General features: G+C 37.2%; 3 protein-coding genes across 7 annotated transcripts in view; 2 read left to right on the top strand and 1 right to left on the bottom strand.

Moving 5' to 3' along the window:
* Positions 1-4,572, bottom strand: part of zdhhc9 (zinc finger DHHC-type palmitoyltransferase 9) — a 34,976-nt gene extending 30,404 nt beyond the window's left edge. The window contains exons 1-2 of one of the 4 annotated variants that reach the window (XM_044363142.1): positions 533-1,090; positions 200-408 (exon numbers count right to left, since the gene is read on the bottom strand). In XM_044363142.1, the coding sequence (XP_044219077.1) occupies positions 200-363 (164 nt within the window). In that variant the 5' untranslated portion in view covers positions 364-408; positions 533-1,090. Of the gene's footprint in view, positions 1-199; positions 1,091-4,396 lie in introns of those variants that run through there. The other 3 variants (XM_044363143.1, XM_044363146.1, XM_044363145.1) reach the window with 3 other exon arrangements.
* An 89-nt stretch (positions 4,573-4,661) lies between these two features.
* On the top strand, positions 4,662-10,095 carry trmt12 (tRNA methyltransferase 12 homolog). Its single transcript, XM_044363140.1, has 7 exons — positions 4,662-4,819; positions 5,675-5,843; positions 6,620-6,818; positions 6,920-7,070; positions 7,340-7,449; positions 7,744-7,901; positions 9,115-10,095. The coding sequence occupies exons 1-7, from the start codon at positions 4,767-4,769 to the stop codon at positions 9,490-9,492; spliced, it is 1,218 nt and encodes a 405-aa protein (XP_044219075.1). The 5' UTR covers positions 4,662-4,766; the 3' UTR covers positions 9,493-10,095.
* Positions 10,096-11,246: 1,151 nt separating this feature from the next.
* The window catches only part of sytl4 (synaptotagmin-like 4), a 12,031-nt gene continuing 3,876 nt past the window's right edge, over positions 11,247-19,401 (top strand). Inside the window, exons 1-13 of one of the 2 annotated variants that reach the window (XM_044363893.1) lie at positions 11,247-11,572; positions 11,678-11,742; positions 13,160-13,351; positions 14,677-14,892; positions 15,464-15,573; positions 15,783-15,894; positions 15,978-16,145; positions 16,615-16,714; positions 16,796-16,886; positions 16,994-17,088; positions 17,862-17,957; positions 18,522-18,700; positions 19,112-19,214. In XM_044363893.1, coding sequence (XP_044219828.1) covers positions 13,233-13,351; positions 14,677-14,892; positions 15,464-15,573; positions 15,783-15,894; positions 15,978-16,145; positions 16,615-16,714; positions 16,796-16,886; positions 16,994-17,088; positions 17,862-17,957; positions 18,522-18,700; positions 19,112-19,214 — 1,389 coding nt within the window. In that variant the 5' untranslated portion in view covers positions 11,247-11,572; positions 11,678-11,742; positions 13,160-13,232. The remainder of the gene's footprint in view (positions 11,573-11,677; positions 11,743-13,159; positions 13,352-14,676; positions 14,893-15,463; positions 15,574-15,782; positions 15,895-15,977; positions 16,146-16,614; positions 16,715-16,795; positions 16,887-16,993; positions 17,089-17,861; positions 17,958-18,521; positions 18,701-19,111; positions 19,215-19,401) is intronic. The other variant, XM_044363894.1, reaches the window with a different exon arrangement.

Genomic DNA, 19,401 nt, shown 5'->3' with positions numbered 1-19,401 from the left:
AGTTGCAGCCCAAAAATACCATAAAGCACTGTGACATGAGGTTATTCACTACACATACTGTCAGCTATTATGTGGACTGTGGACTTTAGGAATAAGGAGCCCTTAAGTGACCTATAAACACTTCATAGATCATAATGTTGCTGATACATGCTGATGTGTTCATGGCCCATAAACAGTCACACTTAAGGACATGACTTACTCGAAAGCGAAGAAGAGAGAGCAGGTCCCGACGATGAGGAACAGAGTCAGGTAGAAGACTCCTTTCTGCCGGGCCATCATCACCCGTCCATCGCAGCAGAAAGTGTTTTTACCAGGCAGCTTCTCCCATTTTCGCACCTTCCGCGTTATCATCACCGCCGACATGGTGTCCTCTTGTTTTTTTTAAAGCTCAGTCCACTAAGTCCTTCTCTGGGTTAATGCGAGTTGTTATTCAGACAAAAAAAAAACAGAGAAAACTGGTGGGGTTGAACAGGATCTTGCGCTCAAACGCTGTTCAATGTGACACACAACCCATTTGCAAAAAACGACTTACTCAGTAATGTGTAAGATTTCTGCACAAGTCGACCATAGTGGAGCATTTTTCTTCTCGTTTAAAGTGTCACAGTCACATCATCAGTGATTTCTGGTCCGTATTATTTCCAATTTCCCGTCTTTACTGCAGCATGTCATTCCCACACTGAGGCTCCCACGCTGCTCAAAAACACACCATATCGATCCCTATTCAATAATGGAAATGATTAGAAATTCACCCAAAATGCTTGCGGCAGATGTTTCCCACCATGAGACAGAAAATCCAGCCGTGGAGAGCAAACCTCGACCGTTTGACATTCATATCATCTCGATAAATCATAAATGATCGCCAAGGGGAGCTGCTCCGCGTCCATAGACATTATATGACAATGCAGCTGGACATGATCAATAAGCTTTCCTGTACGACAAAAAAATTTTTTTTAAAAATCCTTCACGACATTAACAATAATCTCAACCGGTATGGAAGCAAGCATGTAAAGCTGTCTGCTTTTCTTTCCCTGCAGGATGCCAGCTCTTGGTTTTTTTAGTCAATGGCAGCAGGAAACACGCCTAGATTGAAATGTCTAATCTTAAAGGGGCAGGACAGGTGGAAGAAAAAAAAGGAACAAAGAACAGAGATAAAGGTCATATTTAGAGCACATTAATATGCTAAACTGCTCGTCTGTAGTATCACCCGAGGGAGGAGCCATTAAAGAAGAGCTTTAATGAAGTTAATTGGTTATAGATATTAATCCCTCAGGTGTTGCTTAAAGGCTCCAGAGAGCAAGAGGTAAACACTGCAGAGGTCCTCAGAGTGCAACACCTTTTACCTCTGTGGAGAGAACATATGTTGACTTTTAATGCATAACACTGTGTTTGTGTTTCATGTTATTTATATTGATCGATTAGTCGATCGACAGAAAATTACTGATTCATCGTTTCAGTCATTTTTAAAGCAAAAATGCCAAATATTTCCTGGTTCCAGCTCCTCAATTGTGACTATTTGCTGCTTTTCTTTGTCATATTTGACAGTAAGTTGAGAATATCATAGACTTAACCAGTATTTGATTAATCAAGAAAATAAATGTCAGATTAACTGATAATGAGATATTATTTTAATTGTGTCTTTTGTGTTGTAATTTTGAAAGTATTTTACATGTATTTATATTTTTACATCAGAATAAAATCAAATACATTTTTGAAATCATAACAGAGTAGTGGATCATTGTGCTTGAACATACAAGTTCAGACTAATTTATAATTCTCAACAGAGTTGATGGTTTGGAGAAGACAATAAGTCAAATATATACAACAGCAAGGGTTGAGTTTCTATTTCATGTAGTTTTTATTTTACTCTATTTTATTATAGTTATTATTTTAATCTTTTTTATTGGTTTTATAACATGATTTTCATAAATTGTATATCTCTTGTCCATTAGTGTCAAATTGTTTTTCTGTTTACTTTTATTTTGTTTTTATTATCAGCTCGTCAGTCATCTGTGAAGCTCTTGGTATTGCACTAACCTGAGAAAGGTACTATCGATTGAAATGAGTCTAAATTTGTAGCTGAAATGATCAATTTCTCAATCATAAGAAAATCAATCAGCAATGTGTTAAAAAATAAAGGTTAGTTCTGACTCTTAAACACAAACACATGTTGGTTTTTACGTACAAACGTGACATTGTCAATAGTGAATTGCCTGAAACGAGTTTTCACATGTAAGATTACACGTGACAATAAAACACTGGGAATTATTAATGTCTGTGATAAAACCATAATTGTTACTAAAACTATTGAGTACAAGTTGAGGAATATTTTTACTTTACATGTGGAACAAACATGAGGGAGAAATTTTATCAGAGGGGACATCTTGTGTTTTTTTTAAAGATGTTTATAATGACAAATAAAAAATGAACAAAATGAAAATAAATGAAGGCAAATGATGCAAAACTCCCATATATGAACGTTTATGGGCTTAAATCTAAAAAATGTACTTTCATATTATTAATGATAATAAAATCATGATATGTTGTATTTGTTATATGTTCAGGTCGTTATTGTGAGTTACAATTTAACATCTTTGGTTTAAAATTGATGAGTCCTCCACTAGAAATGTGGAGATTTTGATTCTAGTTTGAATTATAAAGATGTCAGACATAGTCAGAGAAATATTCTTTTAACATAATATTGTCATTAATAATCTTATATTGACTATAACTATTCTTCAAAAATAAAAAATCTACAAAGAACATGTCTGTATTTATCTCAGCATTAACCTTTATTATTCTCTCTAACTGTTTAAAGTCAGTAATAATAATGACATTAGCATCCGCCATATAGACTATACACTGTAACAGGCTCCTGCTAAAAGTGATACAATGAAGGATCAATATTGGCTCAGCTTAGTCATAGAGCCATAATAGCTTTCTTGTTGCAATACAGAGGAGAGAAGATGGCACTTTATCAGAGGCAGCAGACGAGGGCTGGACCATAAACGACCCAGAGAGTGAACCAAACATCCTTCACTCTCAGTCTGTCTGGATGTTACAGACCAGAGGTAGAAAAGCTTCTGTGTTACCAGTCAGGATCTCTGCTGCTTACATCTCCTCCAGAGAAGAACATTATTAAAACATGACCCGTCTGACGCTGCTTTGACCAACCTGCCAATTCAGGTTCAAATGTACTCGTGACTACAGACAGATAAAAGTCAGAATTTAAATTCTGATGCCACTTTATGTTATGTAAGGAGAGATCAAGGAGGATGAGGTAGTTTAAGCTAAAGCGGAAAGCTGAAGAATGGCTGAAAATAGCATATAGATAACTTTATCACCAAAAAAGAAAATTATTTCACACCTGTACAATACAAAGACCAGCATATTCCAAGAAGACATTTGTGTATCTCAGACCCACATCTAGCAACTTAGTTAAAAAGCAAAACAATGCAATTGATGAACAAAACCAACAAAATTTTATATTCTATTTTATAATCTTTTAACTATTTACTACATACCCGTACAAACATTCGTTACATAATCTACCTGTACATTCTGTCAGCTGCTGTGATTAGATTTATTTTTTCATCTTTCTCATTAGAGACAATTCAAAAATGTGTTGTTTTTTTTAAAGGATAAGTTCACAATTTTTGATTTCCTTGCTGTAATCATTCCTCCTGTTCATGCTGATCATTAGAAGATCCTTTACAATGTAAGTGATGGGGGACAAAATCCACAGGCCTCCTTCTGTACAAAAATGTATTTAAAAGTTTATCTGAAGCTAATATGAAGCTTCAGCCATCAAATCAAGTAGATATCTTTCAATGTTACAGTCTTTTAGTGCCAAAGTCCCTCTTTTTGTTACTATACTTCTACCGCAGCTCAACAGGGAAACACTGTCTGAGGAAATACAAAGAGGGAATTTGATGCTAAAAAAGATGTGGCATGATGTGGCAGATATCCACTTGATATGACTAACTCAGACTGTTGAAGCCTCATATAAACTTCAGATAAACTTTTTAATGCATTTTTGCACAAAATGACTGTGTGGACACACTGTGGATTTTGGCCTCTATCACTTACATTGAAAGCACATTTGATCTTTTAATAGTCAGTATGAACAGGAGGAATGATTACAGCGAGGAAAACCTATTTCAGTGTTCATATGGACACCTGACTGTTGTTTTAAGACACACTTGAAAAATTGTGAACCAGCCCTTTATGTCACTATTTTTTGACGCCTCTTAGGATATTGAAGTATTTCATTGTTCACACTAATATAATAAGTTATATTTTCAACGCAATGAACTTACACAAGGTTAAATTAAAAATTGTCGGCTGACATCTTTCTGTACTTTACTTTTATATTTTCTCAGACATGAAGCTAACTCACCTTTAAACTTTGGGTTGTTTGTCTCCATCTATCGGCAACAGTGAGCAACTTGTCCAAACGGCTGCTGATTTATGTCCTCTTTTGATTTAACAAAACGCTGTTGTTCTCCAAACAAATTATAACATAAAATAAACACATTATAACATTATAACACAGACGTCAACCATAAAATTAAATTTAAGACGCAGCCGTTTGTTTTTATGATAACTGTTATGTCGTAAATCGTCCGTTCGACATAATCGTCCGACTGGAAACAAGCACTGTGTGTTGTTGTGAAGGAGCTCGTCTACCTGTAACTTCAGTCGTGAGCTACATCTGCACATTTGGACCGCCAGTCGTTGAAACTGTGGATTTGTTTGTTTGCTTGCAAATGGACGGTGTACCCTGCCTTCGTGTGTCACAGTGTCATGCTCAGCAGTTCAGGTAATCAGCTATCTAGTGAGTGAATGGCTGAAGCTAACTTGGCTAGCTGGCAGTTAGCATGTGAACCATAGATAGTAATGGGAACTACTGAACTAAGAGCAGTAAGCACAGAAAGATGTATACGTTTTCTTTGGCTGTCTGTACGAATTTAATGTTACTTGTCTTTTAATAATATTGCTTTTTTAATTTTTTGATTGAACATATGGGCACGAAGGCAAGACAAGGCAAGGCAGGTACATAAAATAATTATAGCCTATAACTACAGAATTAAATAATAAAACATACATCTTCACAAAAAGGAAACAACACAAAAAAACATTAATACGAATAAATATCAGCTGCATATATTTTTTAAAAGCTTAATAAGACAAACAAGCAAAAACAGGCATAATCAGTAAAGTAAATCACTCCATTTCCCTTATGGAACTTCAATCAGCAGTTTATAAACTTAAGCTTAAAGTAATAAAGCAGTTTCCGGTTGTAGTTTAAAAGTTATACTTAAAGGGTGCAAAAATTAGAACAACAAGAAATACACAGTCTATACATATATGTATATAGTTCACCATGTCCTGTGATATGTTAACTCCAATCCTCTCCCTGACTCAAAATATCCCACCAACGTTCAAACCTTTACTAATCCATTAGTCCACTGATACTTCAGAAACATTTTAAAACATTCTGTGTTGAGCTGTTGTCTTTTAGCGGCCATAAATATATATGCTTTTCGCCATCATAATGATGATGTTATTCAGGTTTTTTCCCCTCTTCATTTGTAATTTGTAATCCTTAAATTCCCAAGCATTATAGTAATAATATTACACTTTAATATTACATTAAATGTCTTTTATCTTCCAGGAAATGTCTACAGTCCCAAGGTGCTCTGGACCAAAGTTTGTGTTTACTGAAAGAGTCAGATGGGACTGTCCTTCTGCCCATCTTACAATCTTATTTATCACAACTTGATCTGCAGTTTTTCAGAGCGATGGTGGCTTCAGAGAGTACCTGTGAAATAGTTTGGAGTCAGGTAATGAACAACAATAACAACAACTGATCAATATTAAACCTGTCTTTTCCTCTTCTCGGGTTTTTCTGTTCTGTTTGACTTTTCATGTCTTTATTTTAAGTGTAAAAAATGTGAAAACCAATATAGAGCTGCAGTGATTAGTGATAATTGATTAGTTGTCAACTATTAATTTAATTGCCAACTATTTTGATAATCAGTTAATTGTTTGGAGAAATTCTCTGAGTCCAGCCTCACATGAATATTTTCTATTTTCTTTAGTCCTCTACAACAGTAAACTCAATATCTTTGGGCTGTGGACTGTTGCTCAGGACAAAACAAGACATTTTAGCTTGGGAAACAGTAATTGACATGTTTGTTTTGACATTTTATAGACCAAAGTAATTAAATATAATATAAATATTATTTATAAAATATTTTACCAAGGGGTTATTGAAAAAAAAATTTTGACAGCTATTAAATGTGACAGTGACAGTCTTGATTTCAAATCCTAAGGGTAGAATCAAGTTCTTGTCAAGTGTTATAGAGTTTGCCTGGGACATTTGAGGTCACATCTTGAGCTGCAGTCAACAGTGATCGACACATTTCACCATTTTCTGACATTTTATAGATGAAGCAACTAATTGAGTAATTGAGAAAATAATCGACAGATTAATTGATAATAAAAATAATCATTACTTGCAGCCCTAAACCAATAAATGCATTCAATTAAAAAGAGTAATTTGCTGCATCTTGAAAGTTTTTTGATGTGTCTCCTTTGTGTCTTGTTTTTGCCACAGGCTTCTCTTCAGTCAAAGAAGGAGAGAGGTAGAACGAGTGGTAATAAACTAGAGGAAATCCTCCAGCAGCTGTTGGAGTCTAATGGAGAAAGATGGACGGAGGAGCTAAGGGGGGATATTCCTCGCAACTTCCAGCGGCATGGAGACTTAGTCCTGCTGGGAGACAACTGTTTCTCCCTGCCACTGTGGAAGAAAATGAGTACTGTCCTCAAACTTCATCACACATTTATTTATAAGAGAACCACCAAAGTAACTGAATAAGACATTTTTATTTGATTTTTTTGTTTGTACATTTTTTAGATCAACAGTTATGGAGTGCGGTAGCCAGAGGTCTGGGAGCAAAACGCCTGGCAAGAATGAGTCGAATATCCAGGGACGGATTTAGATCTCCCGTAGTGACGATGCTGTTAGGAGAGCACAGCTGGGTCAAACATGTGGACAATGGGATTAGGTGAGCCTCAGTGTAGTTTTTTTGTGTTTTTACAAAGGATGTATGCCATGTGTGGAGTATGTCTTGGATTGCTACCAATTGTTTCTCTTTCTCTCTTAGTGTGTATGTTTTTATTATGTAAGTTAAATTTTGTTCACACGCTGCAACCAATTTCTTTCTGGGATAATAATAATAATAAAGTTAATCAAGGATTAATCAAGTCTCAGTCAGTGATGGTCGTCTATTTGCGGCTGATTTGCCTGAGTCCAAATTCTTCATCTTTGTTGCAGTTATGAGTTTGATGTTACCAAATGCATGTTCTCAGCCGGAAACATAACAGAAAAGCTCCGAGTAGCCGGATTTGACTGCAGAGGAGAGACTGTGGTTGATTTATTTGCAGGTGGGAAAACTTTGTCAATTTGTGTCAGTTTTTTTACTTATTGTAAACTATATACTTTACATTTCCTTTTTACTTAAACATCACAAAAGGGGGAATAGTAAGACACCTGTTATGTATCCTACAATCCAACACAGTGGTCCTGTAATAAACATAACATTTGTAGTCTTGAACTTTGTTTTTATTGTACATTTAGATGTTAATCTTGTTCAGAAAACCGGTACCATCAATTGTAATTAAACATAATATGAATTATGATGTATGTTGTGTAACTAGCACAACTTTATCTTGTCTCAGGTATTGGATACTTCACTCTCCCATATCTGGTTCACGCGGGGGCCACACATGTTCACGCCTGCGAGTGGAACCCAGACGCAGTCGAAGCTCTACAGAAAAACCTTGCAGCCAACGGGGTGTTTGACCGCTGCACAATTCACCAAGGAGACAATCGACAAGTAATGTTTTTATATTCATTCCATACTGCTTATCGGTCATGTGTTGTTGACACACAATAACAGTATAAGATCTCTGTCCTAGTAATTGATTACTTCATTATAAGTGTTGACTTGTGCCCTCTGGTGGTTATATTTATTCCCGTATCCATTAAAAATCATACCAGCAAATATTGGAACCAGTCTAAGTGGTTTTGATGAGTTGACATCACAGTAAATCAATCAAATTCTGTTAAGATTCAGGTCATTTCTGGGAATGAACCACAACTATCAGTGTGTGTCTATCACATCATCTATGTTGTCATAAATCTCTCAGACAGTCACCTCAGCTGAGGCTTGATAATTCATTTTTGTATAATTTCAGTGGAAAATATTGTCATTTAATGAAAATGTAATATTTTAATTCACAATGATGTTGTTTCAGCTGATAACAAGCACCTTTTATTTCAAAACACTAACACAATAATTTATGTAATATTTTTTAAAAAATAAAAAAATTTCAACATCACATTTTTTTTATCATGAAAATGTGATTAACATTAAATTGTTTGTTTCTTTCTATGTGAATTTGCAGTTTTAAGCCACATTTTCATACAGTGTATTGATTTTAACTGAATAACCTAATAATAGCAGAGTTTGTGTTACATGATGAATTAGATCGACCAAAGAACTAATTATTACATTTTGTTTGTTATCGAGGATTTCTGACACTTTTGATTTGTTTTAGCGTATTTAATGTGACAATGACAGACTTGATTTCAGAGCCTGAGGGTGGTTCTCTAACAATAAGTTACACAGCACAAGCTTGTATTGAACGTACTCCAAGTGCAGTCTGGTTCCTTTGTTTTCGTTTTGCTTGTGTTCGTTGTCTTTGTAGATTCCAGCCTAATTGCAAACACATTTCTGGCATCACAGCAGTGAAAAATATGTACTGGTCTTTTCTAAAAGTTCTGCAGAGTATAAAACATTAGAGACCCCTAAATATATATATGTTTCAACTGTATCAATTAAAAAATATCAGTGTCAATCCTTAAATTTACAGCTCTTTTTCAGTGCAGCAAAAACATTAAAGTTGAAATCATTAAGAATTGTCAGGACTCATATAGTCAGTCTGTTTTGGGTTTTTTTTTTTGTTTTTTCTTTTTTGTGGATGGTGTTAAAAAACAATCCTCACCAATGTAACAGTTGTGTGTGTTTTTTTTTTCTTTTTTCTCAGCTCCAGCTGTGTGATGTTGCTGACCAGGTGAACCTGGGCCTCATACCGAGCTCTGAGGACAGCTGGCCCGTCGCCTGTCGCCTGCTGAAGAAAACAACTGGTGGCATTTTACACATTCACCAAAATGTTACGTCACCGTTACCGAACACTGCAGCTATTCCGGCAATCAATGACGCCACCCAGAGGGTTTCCGGGAAGAAAGCTGACAGAGAGGTGTGGCATGCCTGGGCTGATGACACAGCAAACCGCATCACCTCTCTGTTAAAGGACATCACCGGCAAATCGTGGATAACAAACATCCGGCACATTGAGCATGTTAAGTCATATGCACCTCGTATTCACCATGTTGTGCTGGACTTGGAGTGCAGACCATCCTGAACTTGAGAGATAAACACAGATACTGGGTCCAAAATTTTAATATATTGCTTCATTTTAGAGTAAAAACAGTCAACTATGTGGTCACAGCTCACCACCTGGTTTCTATGATTATTGCCGCCTCTCTGGGTGTCATTTTTGCAGTCGGTGAAATCATCTGCTGCTGTGTTTTTACAGACCTTTATTTATCCAGGGAAGGTTCGCCGAGTACAAATGCTGTTTTTTTTAGAAACGCCTTCTTCACACTCAAACAGTTATAATCACATCTGAAAGCTGCCAAGTCGTACCACAATCACAGCCTTATCTGTTGTTGGCTACTGGTCAGCTCAAGTGGAGCAGCTGAAGAGGGTTAAGGGGTTAAGTGCCTTGCTCAAGGGCATCTCATGTGTAATATAAACCTGTAGAATGAAGTTTACTGACTACCACTGCTTCTTGACTCTCACATCAGCATGTTTTAATTTACAAAAACACTCAAACTAATTTAACTCCCATATTATGACTTGTTAAACAATAGTATTCTTGTATTTGGCATGATTTTAATGGTAAACCTCTTCAAAAATTTTGTACAAGACATGGACATTATATAAACATACTTCACCACTCTGACTTGTCTCATGTATCTTTGGAACCTCAGGAGGTATCAGCTAATTTTGACCAAAAATTGCTCATAAACAAACACCACCTTCACCATATTTTCACTTCTGAGCTACAGACGGGTGACAAATTAGTGAAAACACATTAGTGAAGGAACATACTGAATGCTGATGCTTCCACAAAGGGCATGAGGGGGGTCGTGAAGAATGTGGAAATTATGTGGATCATATGATATGGCCTTTCCAGTGATCAGAGCTCAGTTAAACAGCGATGGGAGATTTTGGAGCCAAATAAGGGCATATTTCTTTGCAAGAATTGTGTTCATACCTCCAGTAGTAGGTCAAGGCTCACTGAAGTCATTGTGGAGACTTGTGTCTTTGTACTACTTCCTAAATTAGTCCACTTTGGCAGACATATTTGGATTTTCTTAGTAAGCAATGACCCATATGAGTGTAGAAACTTTTTACTCCTAGTTGCCTCATTAGTGTAGTATTAGTCTTATTAAATACAAAGTCAGCACAAGCCCACTCAAGCTTAATATCCCAGTCTGTAAATGCATGGAGGTACCTGGTTTTAGACTCTGACCATGTACACGTGTTGACACAACAAACACAGAAGTGATCTGTACTGAAACTATTAGCTGTTTTAATCATTAATATTAAAGTCAACATAGACTCTCCCACTTAAATAATATGAGATCTATAAAGAGGCAAATAGGAGAAGAGACAAATATGGGAAAAAAACGTATTCATTTATAGTTTTGGAAGTATATATATATATATATATATATATATATATATATATATATATATATATATATATATATATATATATATATATATATATATATATATATATATACTTCCAAGTTGAAGTTTTTAGAGTTGTAAACGGAAATTACAACCTCCTTCGTGTGGCTTTAAAACTTTTGTGCCACTACAGGTAGTTTTTTTAGGCCTAGGGATAATTTGTTTAACAATGTCCTTCCACCATGACTTTGCATACGCCCTGCTAATAAATAATGACAAAGTAGGAAACCACACACGTACACACAATGTTGAGTGACTTTTTTCTCTAAATAGCAACGAATGCCTCGCTGTATTCATTTATATATTGCGTTTGACAAGTTTACAGTCTGATAAAGTTCCGTTTTTCTTTCTTTATAGGCAAAAAAAAAAAAAAGTCAAAGCCCTGCACTTCCCGTTGTCCCAACTTTTCGCTCAAAAGAAACAATTTGGTGAGGAAGGGAACAGAGGTGTTGGACTGTTTCAATATGGGTCAAATTTTCCACATCCAGCTCTTCTGTGGTTAATAGGGCAAAGGAAATGCACCTGTCATGGAAAATGTTGAGAGGCGCTCCTGCCTGTCTGCTGCAAACTTTCCTTATCTTCCGGTACTCGGGACTCCTCTAACGCACAAAGTCAACAGTTTTGGAGACGGGAGGCAAGAAGAAGAAGGAGGAGTAGAGAAAGGACAGCCGATTAGAGAGGTGAGAAACCCCGTCTATAACTATCAGGCAGTATAATCATTTTTAAAATGCGTTGTTAGCTTATTTGCTACTTTAAACCGTTTTTTGGTTGTGTTTTCTGACAAGAATGTAGCCGTTGCCCATAGTGACGCAAGCTTTAATAGCGGAGTGAGGACGACTTTTAACAACAGGTGTGTAATTTTGTTTTAATTTGTTAGCCAAGCTAACGACATTTTATACTCTCTGTCTGATTTTAAACTGTCTCCACTGTAATATTTGAATAGACAGCCTTCAAATAAGAGTTAACTGTTAGTGTTTTTAAGGACAATATGTGAATATGTTCAGCTTTCAGTTGGTAACGTAAGGTACGTCAACGTTCGTTCGGCCGTTGGAGTCGCAGACGTTAGCAGCGCATCATGATTTATGATTTGATTTATTTCAACACAGTTTACAGCAGATAGGTTTTATCATTTTTGGTGAAAAAAATACGCCAGTCAAACTTTTGTAATCTGCTGTTGTGGAGTTTCATGTTAATTCAAACTCTCTCATGTCAGTTTGTAAAAGCTTACATACCTAGTTACACCGTGCTTTTCCAGTTAGAAAAAAACAGAAATCCGTCTCCATTATAATCTGTTTAGTGTTTGTAAAGAGTTGGTGCAGCAGTATCTCTGTCATCTGGAACAGACGCATGCGCCATTTCCTTGAAGGTTTGTTATGCCGAGACAAGTTGCCTTGCAGGTATTATTAAACTCCTGCTAGAGTTACTTGACCTCAGGCATTCAAACAATGAGGGAAAAAAAGTTCTCGGGTTGTACTTGCAGTTTAGAAATGCAGCTTTCCTATTGATTAACTACTCTACATTTTCCCCTCTCACATGAATTTTATTTCCCTTTGAGTCAGTTCAAACTGAGCTTCAAGTTTCAGATGGGAACATGACAGATGACAAGCTTGATGTTTAAGCTACTGAACTCCACCCGGGTTTCTGTATCCTTAGAGGGTGGGAACCCTACATGATAGCCAAGTTCATGTTGTTTTTGCCTGTCCCAGCTAAATAGCCTTTCACCCTGCCAGAGGCTCTCTGTGGGATTTTAAAATCCTCTTGCATCCTGGTTCCTATTAGTCATTCATCATGTTTTGAAAGCTTAGTTTGGCCAGGGGCTTGGTCCAATGTCGTGGGCTGATTCCTGTCATCGCCTGGCATGGAAAACATCTCTAATGGTCACTCTCTTTTGTCTTTGTGGTCAAGTTTTTAGGTTTTGACACACAAGAAAATAGCTCCAGTACTTGTTCTCCTAAACTATACATCATGAAGTTGCTGTAGATTGTTGACAATGAGATTTAGATTATCTTAGATAAACGAACCATCTCCGGCATGGCGGAGTTATATAGTAGTAGTCCGAAGATTCATTGCATGGAGGCCAACAGGAAGAGAGAAAGGTCACTCAGTCATCTACTGTCTCTGCTTGTCTGTATCTTAATCACCACAGGACATCAAGTCACTAAGTTCCTCTTTTTACAGCAGGCTGCCTTACATGGGATCATAAAAAAACAGTCTCTCTGGTAGTAAACAGTCATCAGTTAATTCCTGATGTTCTGTTTTGTCTTCAGACCTTCTCCATGCAACTGCCTCTGAGTCGTCCCAGTTAACCTGTGCTGAGGGCTCTTTAGTAAAAAAGCGACAATGCCCCAAGCTACCGACATGATCAACCTGGGCTTTCTGTCTGACTCTGAGCGGGAGCTGATCCTGGAGGTGCTGCAACGGGACAAAGAGCTGAGGCTGGCTGAGGAGCAGCGAGTGAGGTGAGAAGAAATCACTTCCTGTTAACTGTCCTAAATGGTTAATTTGCTTTATTTTTTCCCACTTACTAGTGATGAATTTACTGAAAGATATTAAAACTTAAACCTAACTAGTTCAAGTTCACCCATGCATTTGATATTTATTGTTATTAGAGCCTGGCCAATGTACGGGTCGATATTAGCTCAATGCAGATATATAACTATTTCTGTATGTGTTAGCCATTAAACACCGAGAACATACATTACAGAAATGTGTGTTTGTAGTTTAAAAAGGTTGCAAACACTGAAGTTTATTCAAATGTGGAATATTTTGGTCACAAAATTAGAAAATGTTAAATTAATATATTCAGTATTTTAAGGAACTTTGGCCAATATATTGTTAATGTGATTTTTTTTTTTTTACTCTTAATTATCTGTATCAGCATCATAAATCCAGTGTTGGTCGGGTTATCGTTATTACGTTTTAATGTTGGTATTTAATGTATGTTGTATGATTTGGACTGAGTATTGAATTGAGTACCAGCTGAACTGTGTCCGCACCGAATGTAGCATCAACAACTGTCAAACACTTAAAGTCTTAATCTTGTTTACTTATTAATTAATTAAACATTTCCAGATCTAAAACATCATTTTACATTTTAAAAATGTGCTTTTTATTTAGGAGAAAATCTTGTGCAGCTTCTTGTGTTAAGAAAACATTAAACACTGATGCTTTGAGAAGTTTGGCATGTTTCTTCAGATCAGAAAATATTTAATTATATTCCTCAAACGTATTGAAAGGAAAAAAAAGTATTGCTCTGGTATCTGTAGCAAAACTTAGGTATCTTACTGGCACCAGTAGTTCAAACATCACCCAACCCTAGTTGCTGAGTGCTGAAGACAAATTTACACTAGAGGCCTTATAGTAGACAACAAATTATATCTTATCCTAATATACACTTTTTCTCTTGTTGCAGTTTGCATAACTTCAACTTAGGGCTGGGCTATAATTCACTATTATCTTTTATAACAGAGTGGTATGTTAAAGATGTGAAACTGTGTTTTAACTTTATAAGAATTGGATAAAATAAAATGTCAGCTACACAACAGTGGAAGACAGTTAAATGCATTGAACGTAATTTGATTATTTTACATGATTTCTGCATACATTTTCCATATTTTGATACACAGTATGTCCACATTGAGAAGAAACATGTGTTGATATTGTGATATTGACTTCAACCACATTGCTTAACCGCAGTGGTTGATTTAGATGTGACGTTAAAGGACAAAACTATCCGCTAACACTTGCACTTGCATGACGTTCATGTCATTTCTTTTTGTCTCAGGAAGCTGAAGACAGACTTGCTGGACATTAAGAGGAAAGGGGCTAAGCGTGGCAGTGGAAGATACAGTGAGCGTAGTTGTGGCCGATGCCTGGAGCCTCTGAGTCGACTGAATGTTTTCTCCAGCCAGTGTAAGATGTGCAATCACAATGTGTGCCAGAAATGCCGAACAGTCTTCCCCGATGGATCCTGGCTGTGCAGTGTGTGTGCCAAAGAGTCGTAAGAGACAGTTTTGTTTATACTTTCTCTTCTTCACTTGCTAGAATAACAGTATTCCAGCATGTCTTGATCAGAACAACTTGTCTTAAAGTCAAAATCATCATTTAAAAGACTGAAACTCCAGCATGTTGTGCTTATATCTCTAAATTTGACCATTGTAGATACATTTTATCTTTGCATGAGAAAAATATGAAGTGTACCAGAAGCATTATGGATCAACACATAAAAAATATAAACTGTGCAAGGAGGAAATCCAGTATCAGTGGTATGCAACGTGACTGGCCAATATTCAATATGGAGTTTTATAAAGGCTTATATTACTTATATTACAGTCAAATATACTGTATATCTGTCCATACAGTTAACCTCCTCACCCAGAGTTTGTTGCTGACAAAATAGATGTATCCATGGAAACAGTAGCGACGTAAACTATAATAACAAGCAATACTGTCGCCAAATATGAACGAGATCACCATAGTCTACTCACACCATGCTGGATAAACATTAACCATCAACCACCATCACTGAGTGTAAATTTTTCTCAATTTAGGCCTTTAAAACTGTCTTACAGGGAGATGAAGAAAATGACAGGTGACTGGTTCTACGAGCAACGGGTCAACCGTTTCTCCACAATGACTGGACACGACCTAGTGAGAAGCTCGCTCAAAAAGAGGCCTCAGTGTGAGTACAGGAAGAGGAAGTGGGTATCAACAGTTCGACCAGGAATGTAAACAGCTCTTAGCATGGGCTGAATGAAATGCCCGCGCTCACTGGAATGTTGTCCCAGTTCAACAATAAAGGGAGGAAAATGTTAGAGAAATACAGTAACATGATACCACTTTTGTGTAACCGGTAAGGTGGCGTGATTGAACTTTTTGTCTGTGTTGTAGTGAAGAGGCGTGAAACAACGGGAGAAATTCTGTTGAGAAGTACAGAAATAAATCCAGACCCACCCACTCCTGTTCCTCGGCCCAGGCAGAAAAATCTAACAACAAACAAAGGGTATTTTTCTTAATATTAATGTCACAATTTTATGAACACCGATTTAAGATTATTTAAACATTTTGTCACATTTTCTCTCACAGTCATTTAAGTGAGAATTCGGGGTCAATCGCTTCAATGGAGTCATATGAATCAAAGGAGGATGTTTTGTCAAAGCCACCGCCCAGTGACACAGAGTCTGCAGAAAACGCTAGCTTAGGTAGCAATAAAACTGAGACCGAGTCTGGACGTGTGACCCCTGACCTAGCAAGGTAAACTCACCTATAGTTATTCTACAAGGTTTTAACATTACCCACTAACTTCAAAAGCAGCATTTGAGACAGGAAGTGTTTTGAACCTCTTCATCCTCCGTTTGTCAATTTCATGCTGGTCAAGTGCGCAACTTGAAATCTAGTGCAGTTAGTGGCTGAGATGATGAGGGCTGGGTCAGATAACTTTGAAAAACAGTGAAGTCTATCTAAAAAAATAGTTTTTAATAGCATGAGGCACCTCAAGAATCCTGAGGGGGATACATAGTTTTTCTTGTGCATGTGACCTCATGCTTTGTGGTTAAAATGGATCCCACAGATGGCATAAAAAATATGCTGAGCTGTCTCAAACGCCAATGTCAGACCACTGGGGATTGGGGGATTAGACAGATTTAGAAACACAGGTCCACACACAAAATGTGACAGTTATTTTGTATTTATTTGAATGAAAAAAGTTTGTATTGTCATCCAGGAAAGAGACGCACTCAGTTCCATCCAGCGTTTCCAGTCAGACTGTCCCAGTCAAGGCAGATACAGTCAGCGTTCACAGCAACAACTCAATAGCAAACACTGTAAGATGTTTTTCAAGTGGACATGTTTCTATTATATTGTTGTTTTATCTGCTCTTCTAAATCCCTGTTTCTGTCACTTAGGCCCCAGAAGTAAAACAGGTCAGTCCGAGCCCGGAGTTGGATGTTGATAGACTCTTTAAGAAGAGTGTTAAACGAGCCCCAAAGCCTTCTGGTAAGCATTTCATTTTCCTCTGTGCAATGCTGTTTTTTCCTTCCTTAACCAAAGAGAAATATGTTGGTGTAATGCATCTTCATTTCTGGTCTGTATGTTCAACACAGAATACGTATCGACACTGGATCTCCGTGATGAACCGGACACATCAGCGGCCTCAATGGGCAACAGGAGCCGTTCTGTACCAGGCTTAGACGTGAAGGTAATTAGACTGCAGAAAAATATAACTGCCCTTAGACTGTTTTGTCTTTAATCTGTTATGTTTAATAATGTTTTTGTTATGTTTTTTTTGTTTTTTTTAAATATTTCCATCAGTATTTCCTTAAATGCCTGGAACTGGATTCGTCTGCCATGTTGGCCTCATTTTTCCCTTTTTTAGAAGTGACACTTCTTCCATTTATGTCTTTATAATGTTGTAATTTTTCAGCATCCCCAACACTACTACTTCATATTCCCATGTCCAAGAATGATATTAGATATAGCTGTCAAGTAGTAGTGATACTAAGAGCGTCAGAGAAGAACTTTACATCACACATTTAATTCTGGTCCATTGAGGCTATTTTCAGGCTATTATCTCCTTTTCTGTGGTGGATTATTCCCTTTGTGATTTGTTGAAGATCTGGCATTTACAGTTGTTTCAAATAGTTTAAAACTTTTTTCTGCTATTTAACTTGATTATAATTGTATTGGGAGGATCTACATTTGGCCAGACATGGGTGCAGCTGTCCAAGTAAAATCCCCAATGGACTGCTGGTGTAGATATTTTACTTTGAGCTCCTTTACTGCATCAGATTCTCCAACCATTGTTTATATTCATTACACAAAAATCAATTCCTGGTAATGCAGACTTATGTTGGGTTTTTTTGTTTTTGTTTTTCCATAAATCCTTATAACAGTCGAGGAAAATCTGATTAGGGGAGAAATCCCATTGTGTGTCTATGATCAGGCTTCTAAATGTTAATTATGATACCACAGGAAGATGAAGAAGAAGAGGAGGAGGATATTGACAGCTTAGTTAGCTTTCATAGAAGGACAGTGGCTTCGAGCTCCTCCAGCCTGCACGGCTCAAAGGTAAAGTACATTTTGACATCTTTCACAGCTCGTATTAGTCTGCTAAAGGCTCTTTGAAGAGCAGCTCATTATGTCTCTCAGGACGGAACTGATGTTAGATAATCTGAACGAGCTATAACCTCAGGATATCCTCCAGCAAGTAAGGAAGTGTGAAGTCGATGTGTTCGGTTTCGTAAAAAAACGTTTCTATAGTTACCGAAGCCTCGGGGGAAGCAAAGCTGAGGCCAATGTGTCTTTCATGCTGTCACTCTGGATTCAGATATTGACAGAAACATCCTGATCTGTTCATTTCTTTTTTTTCACAGACTCACTGTCTGTTAACCTTCCAGCGTTTTATTTGTTACATATGGTTTCTTTGTTTCCTTGTCATTTCCTTTTCAGATGTAGGCAAAGTCTGATAACAGGAAAATTATTTTAAGCTTAATCTGCAGCATTACGCCTGAAGGGCATAATTGTCCAAATATTATCTAAATGTCAGTATGTGGTATTAATGAAACTTAGAACAAGCGCAGGAATCTTGTTAATGATTATTTATTCAAGTCAAGTGTATGTATGTCTCTCCAGAGCACACTGGGCAGCCTGATGAGTATTTACAGTGAAGCAGGAGACTATGACAGTGTGGACGTGAGCGGAGACGTCGTCTTCTCCATAAGCTATGTCGAACGAACCCAGAGCCTCCAGGTCTTCATCAAGGAGTGCCACGGGCTGGCCTCTGGCGATGCCTCGCGGCACATCTCTAACCCGTAAATATTAAAAACTTTCTCTTTTTCAACTCAACCTAGATTGATAGATAGAGAAGTCAAGGAAAAACACAATTTATATCATGTTTTGTTCAAACCTCGGCCTTCTGTTTTGAGCCTTGTTGATTATGGCTCTGAAAGACAAATGTTTCTACTGCACATACACCCCTCAGTGATGTTAACACAGCTTTGATCAGTGAAGATAAGAGGTTGCTGTGTTTACAAAGTCTTGATAATCATGTCCCAGAGGTGATTACATGAGCTTCACAGGAAATTGAATGTCAACAGATATTTTTCACAGCATTTAGTCAGGAAATGTAGCAGCAAGAGTCTGGAGAGTTTGCATGGGGGGGGGGGGGGGGGGGGGGGGAACACACAGTCTGACATATTCTTTCTGTTTGTTTGTCTTTTCAGTTATGTCAAATGTTACCTTCTCCCTGACAAATCTCGCCAGAGCAAAAGGAAGACCAGCATCAAGAGAAACACCCTCAACCCCGTCTACCAAGAAACACTGAAGGTGATGCTCTATATCCGAACCGCAACTGTTGACCTTATTCTGTTGACTCTGTGTCACTCCCTGATTAGTGACCTTGCACCATGCCTGCTGCAAATAATGACCACACCTACAGAGACTTAAAGATTGATATTGACATTGCAGATTAGAATAGCTGTTGTCAAATATTGATTTTGGTCCTGGCCTCCAA

Source organism: Thunnus albacares, chromosome 10 (assembly GCF_914725855.1).
Source record: "Thunnus albacares chromosome 10, fThuAlb1.1, whole genome shotgun sequence".
Classification (NCBI taxonomy): Eukaryota; Metazoa; Chordata; class Actinopteri; order Scombriformes; family Scombridae; genus Thunnus; species Thunnus albacares.
The sequence above is the reverse complement of the archived record's forward strand: the minus strand, read 5'-3'. Positions and strand labels throughout refer to the sequence as shown.

Coding starts and splice junctions, on each gene's coding strand:
- trmt12 (XM_044363140.1), top strand. CDS start 4,767: ATGGACGGTGTACCCTGCCTTCGTGTGTCACAGTGTCATGCTCAGCAG. Junction 4,820..5,674: donor TGTCATGCTCAGCAGTTCAG/GTAATCAGCTAT, acceptor TTTATCTTCCAG/GAAATGTCTACAGTCCCAAG. Junction 7,902..9,114: donor ACCAAGGAGACAATCGACAA/GTAATGTTTTTA, acceptor CTTTTTTCTCAG/CTCCAGCTGTGTGATGTTGC.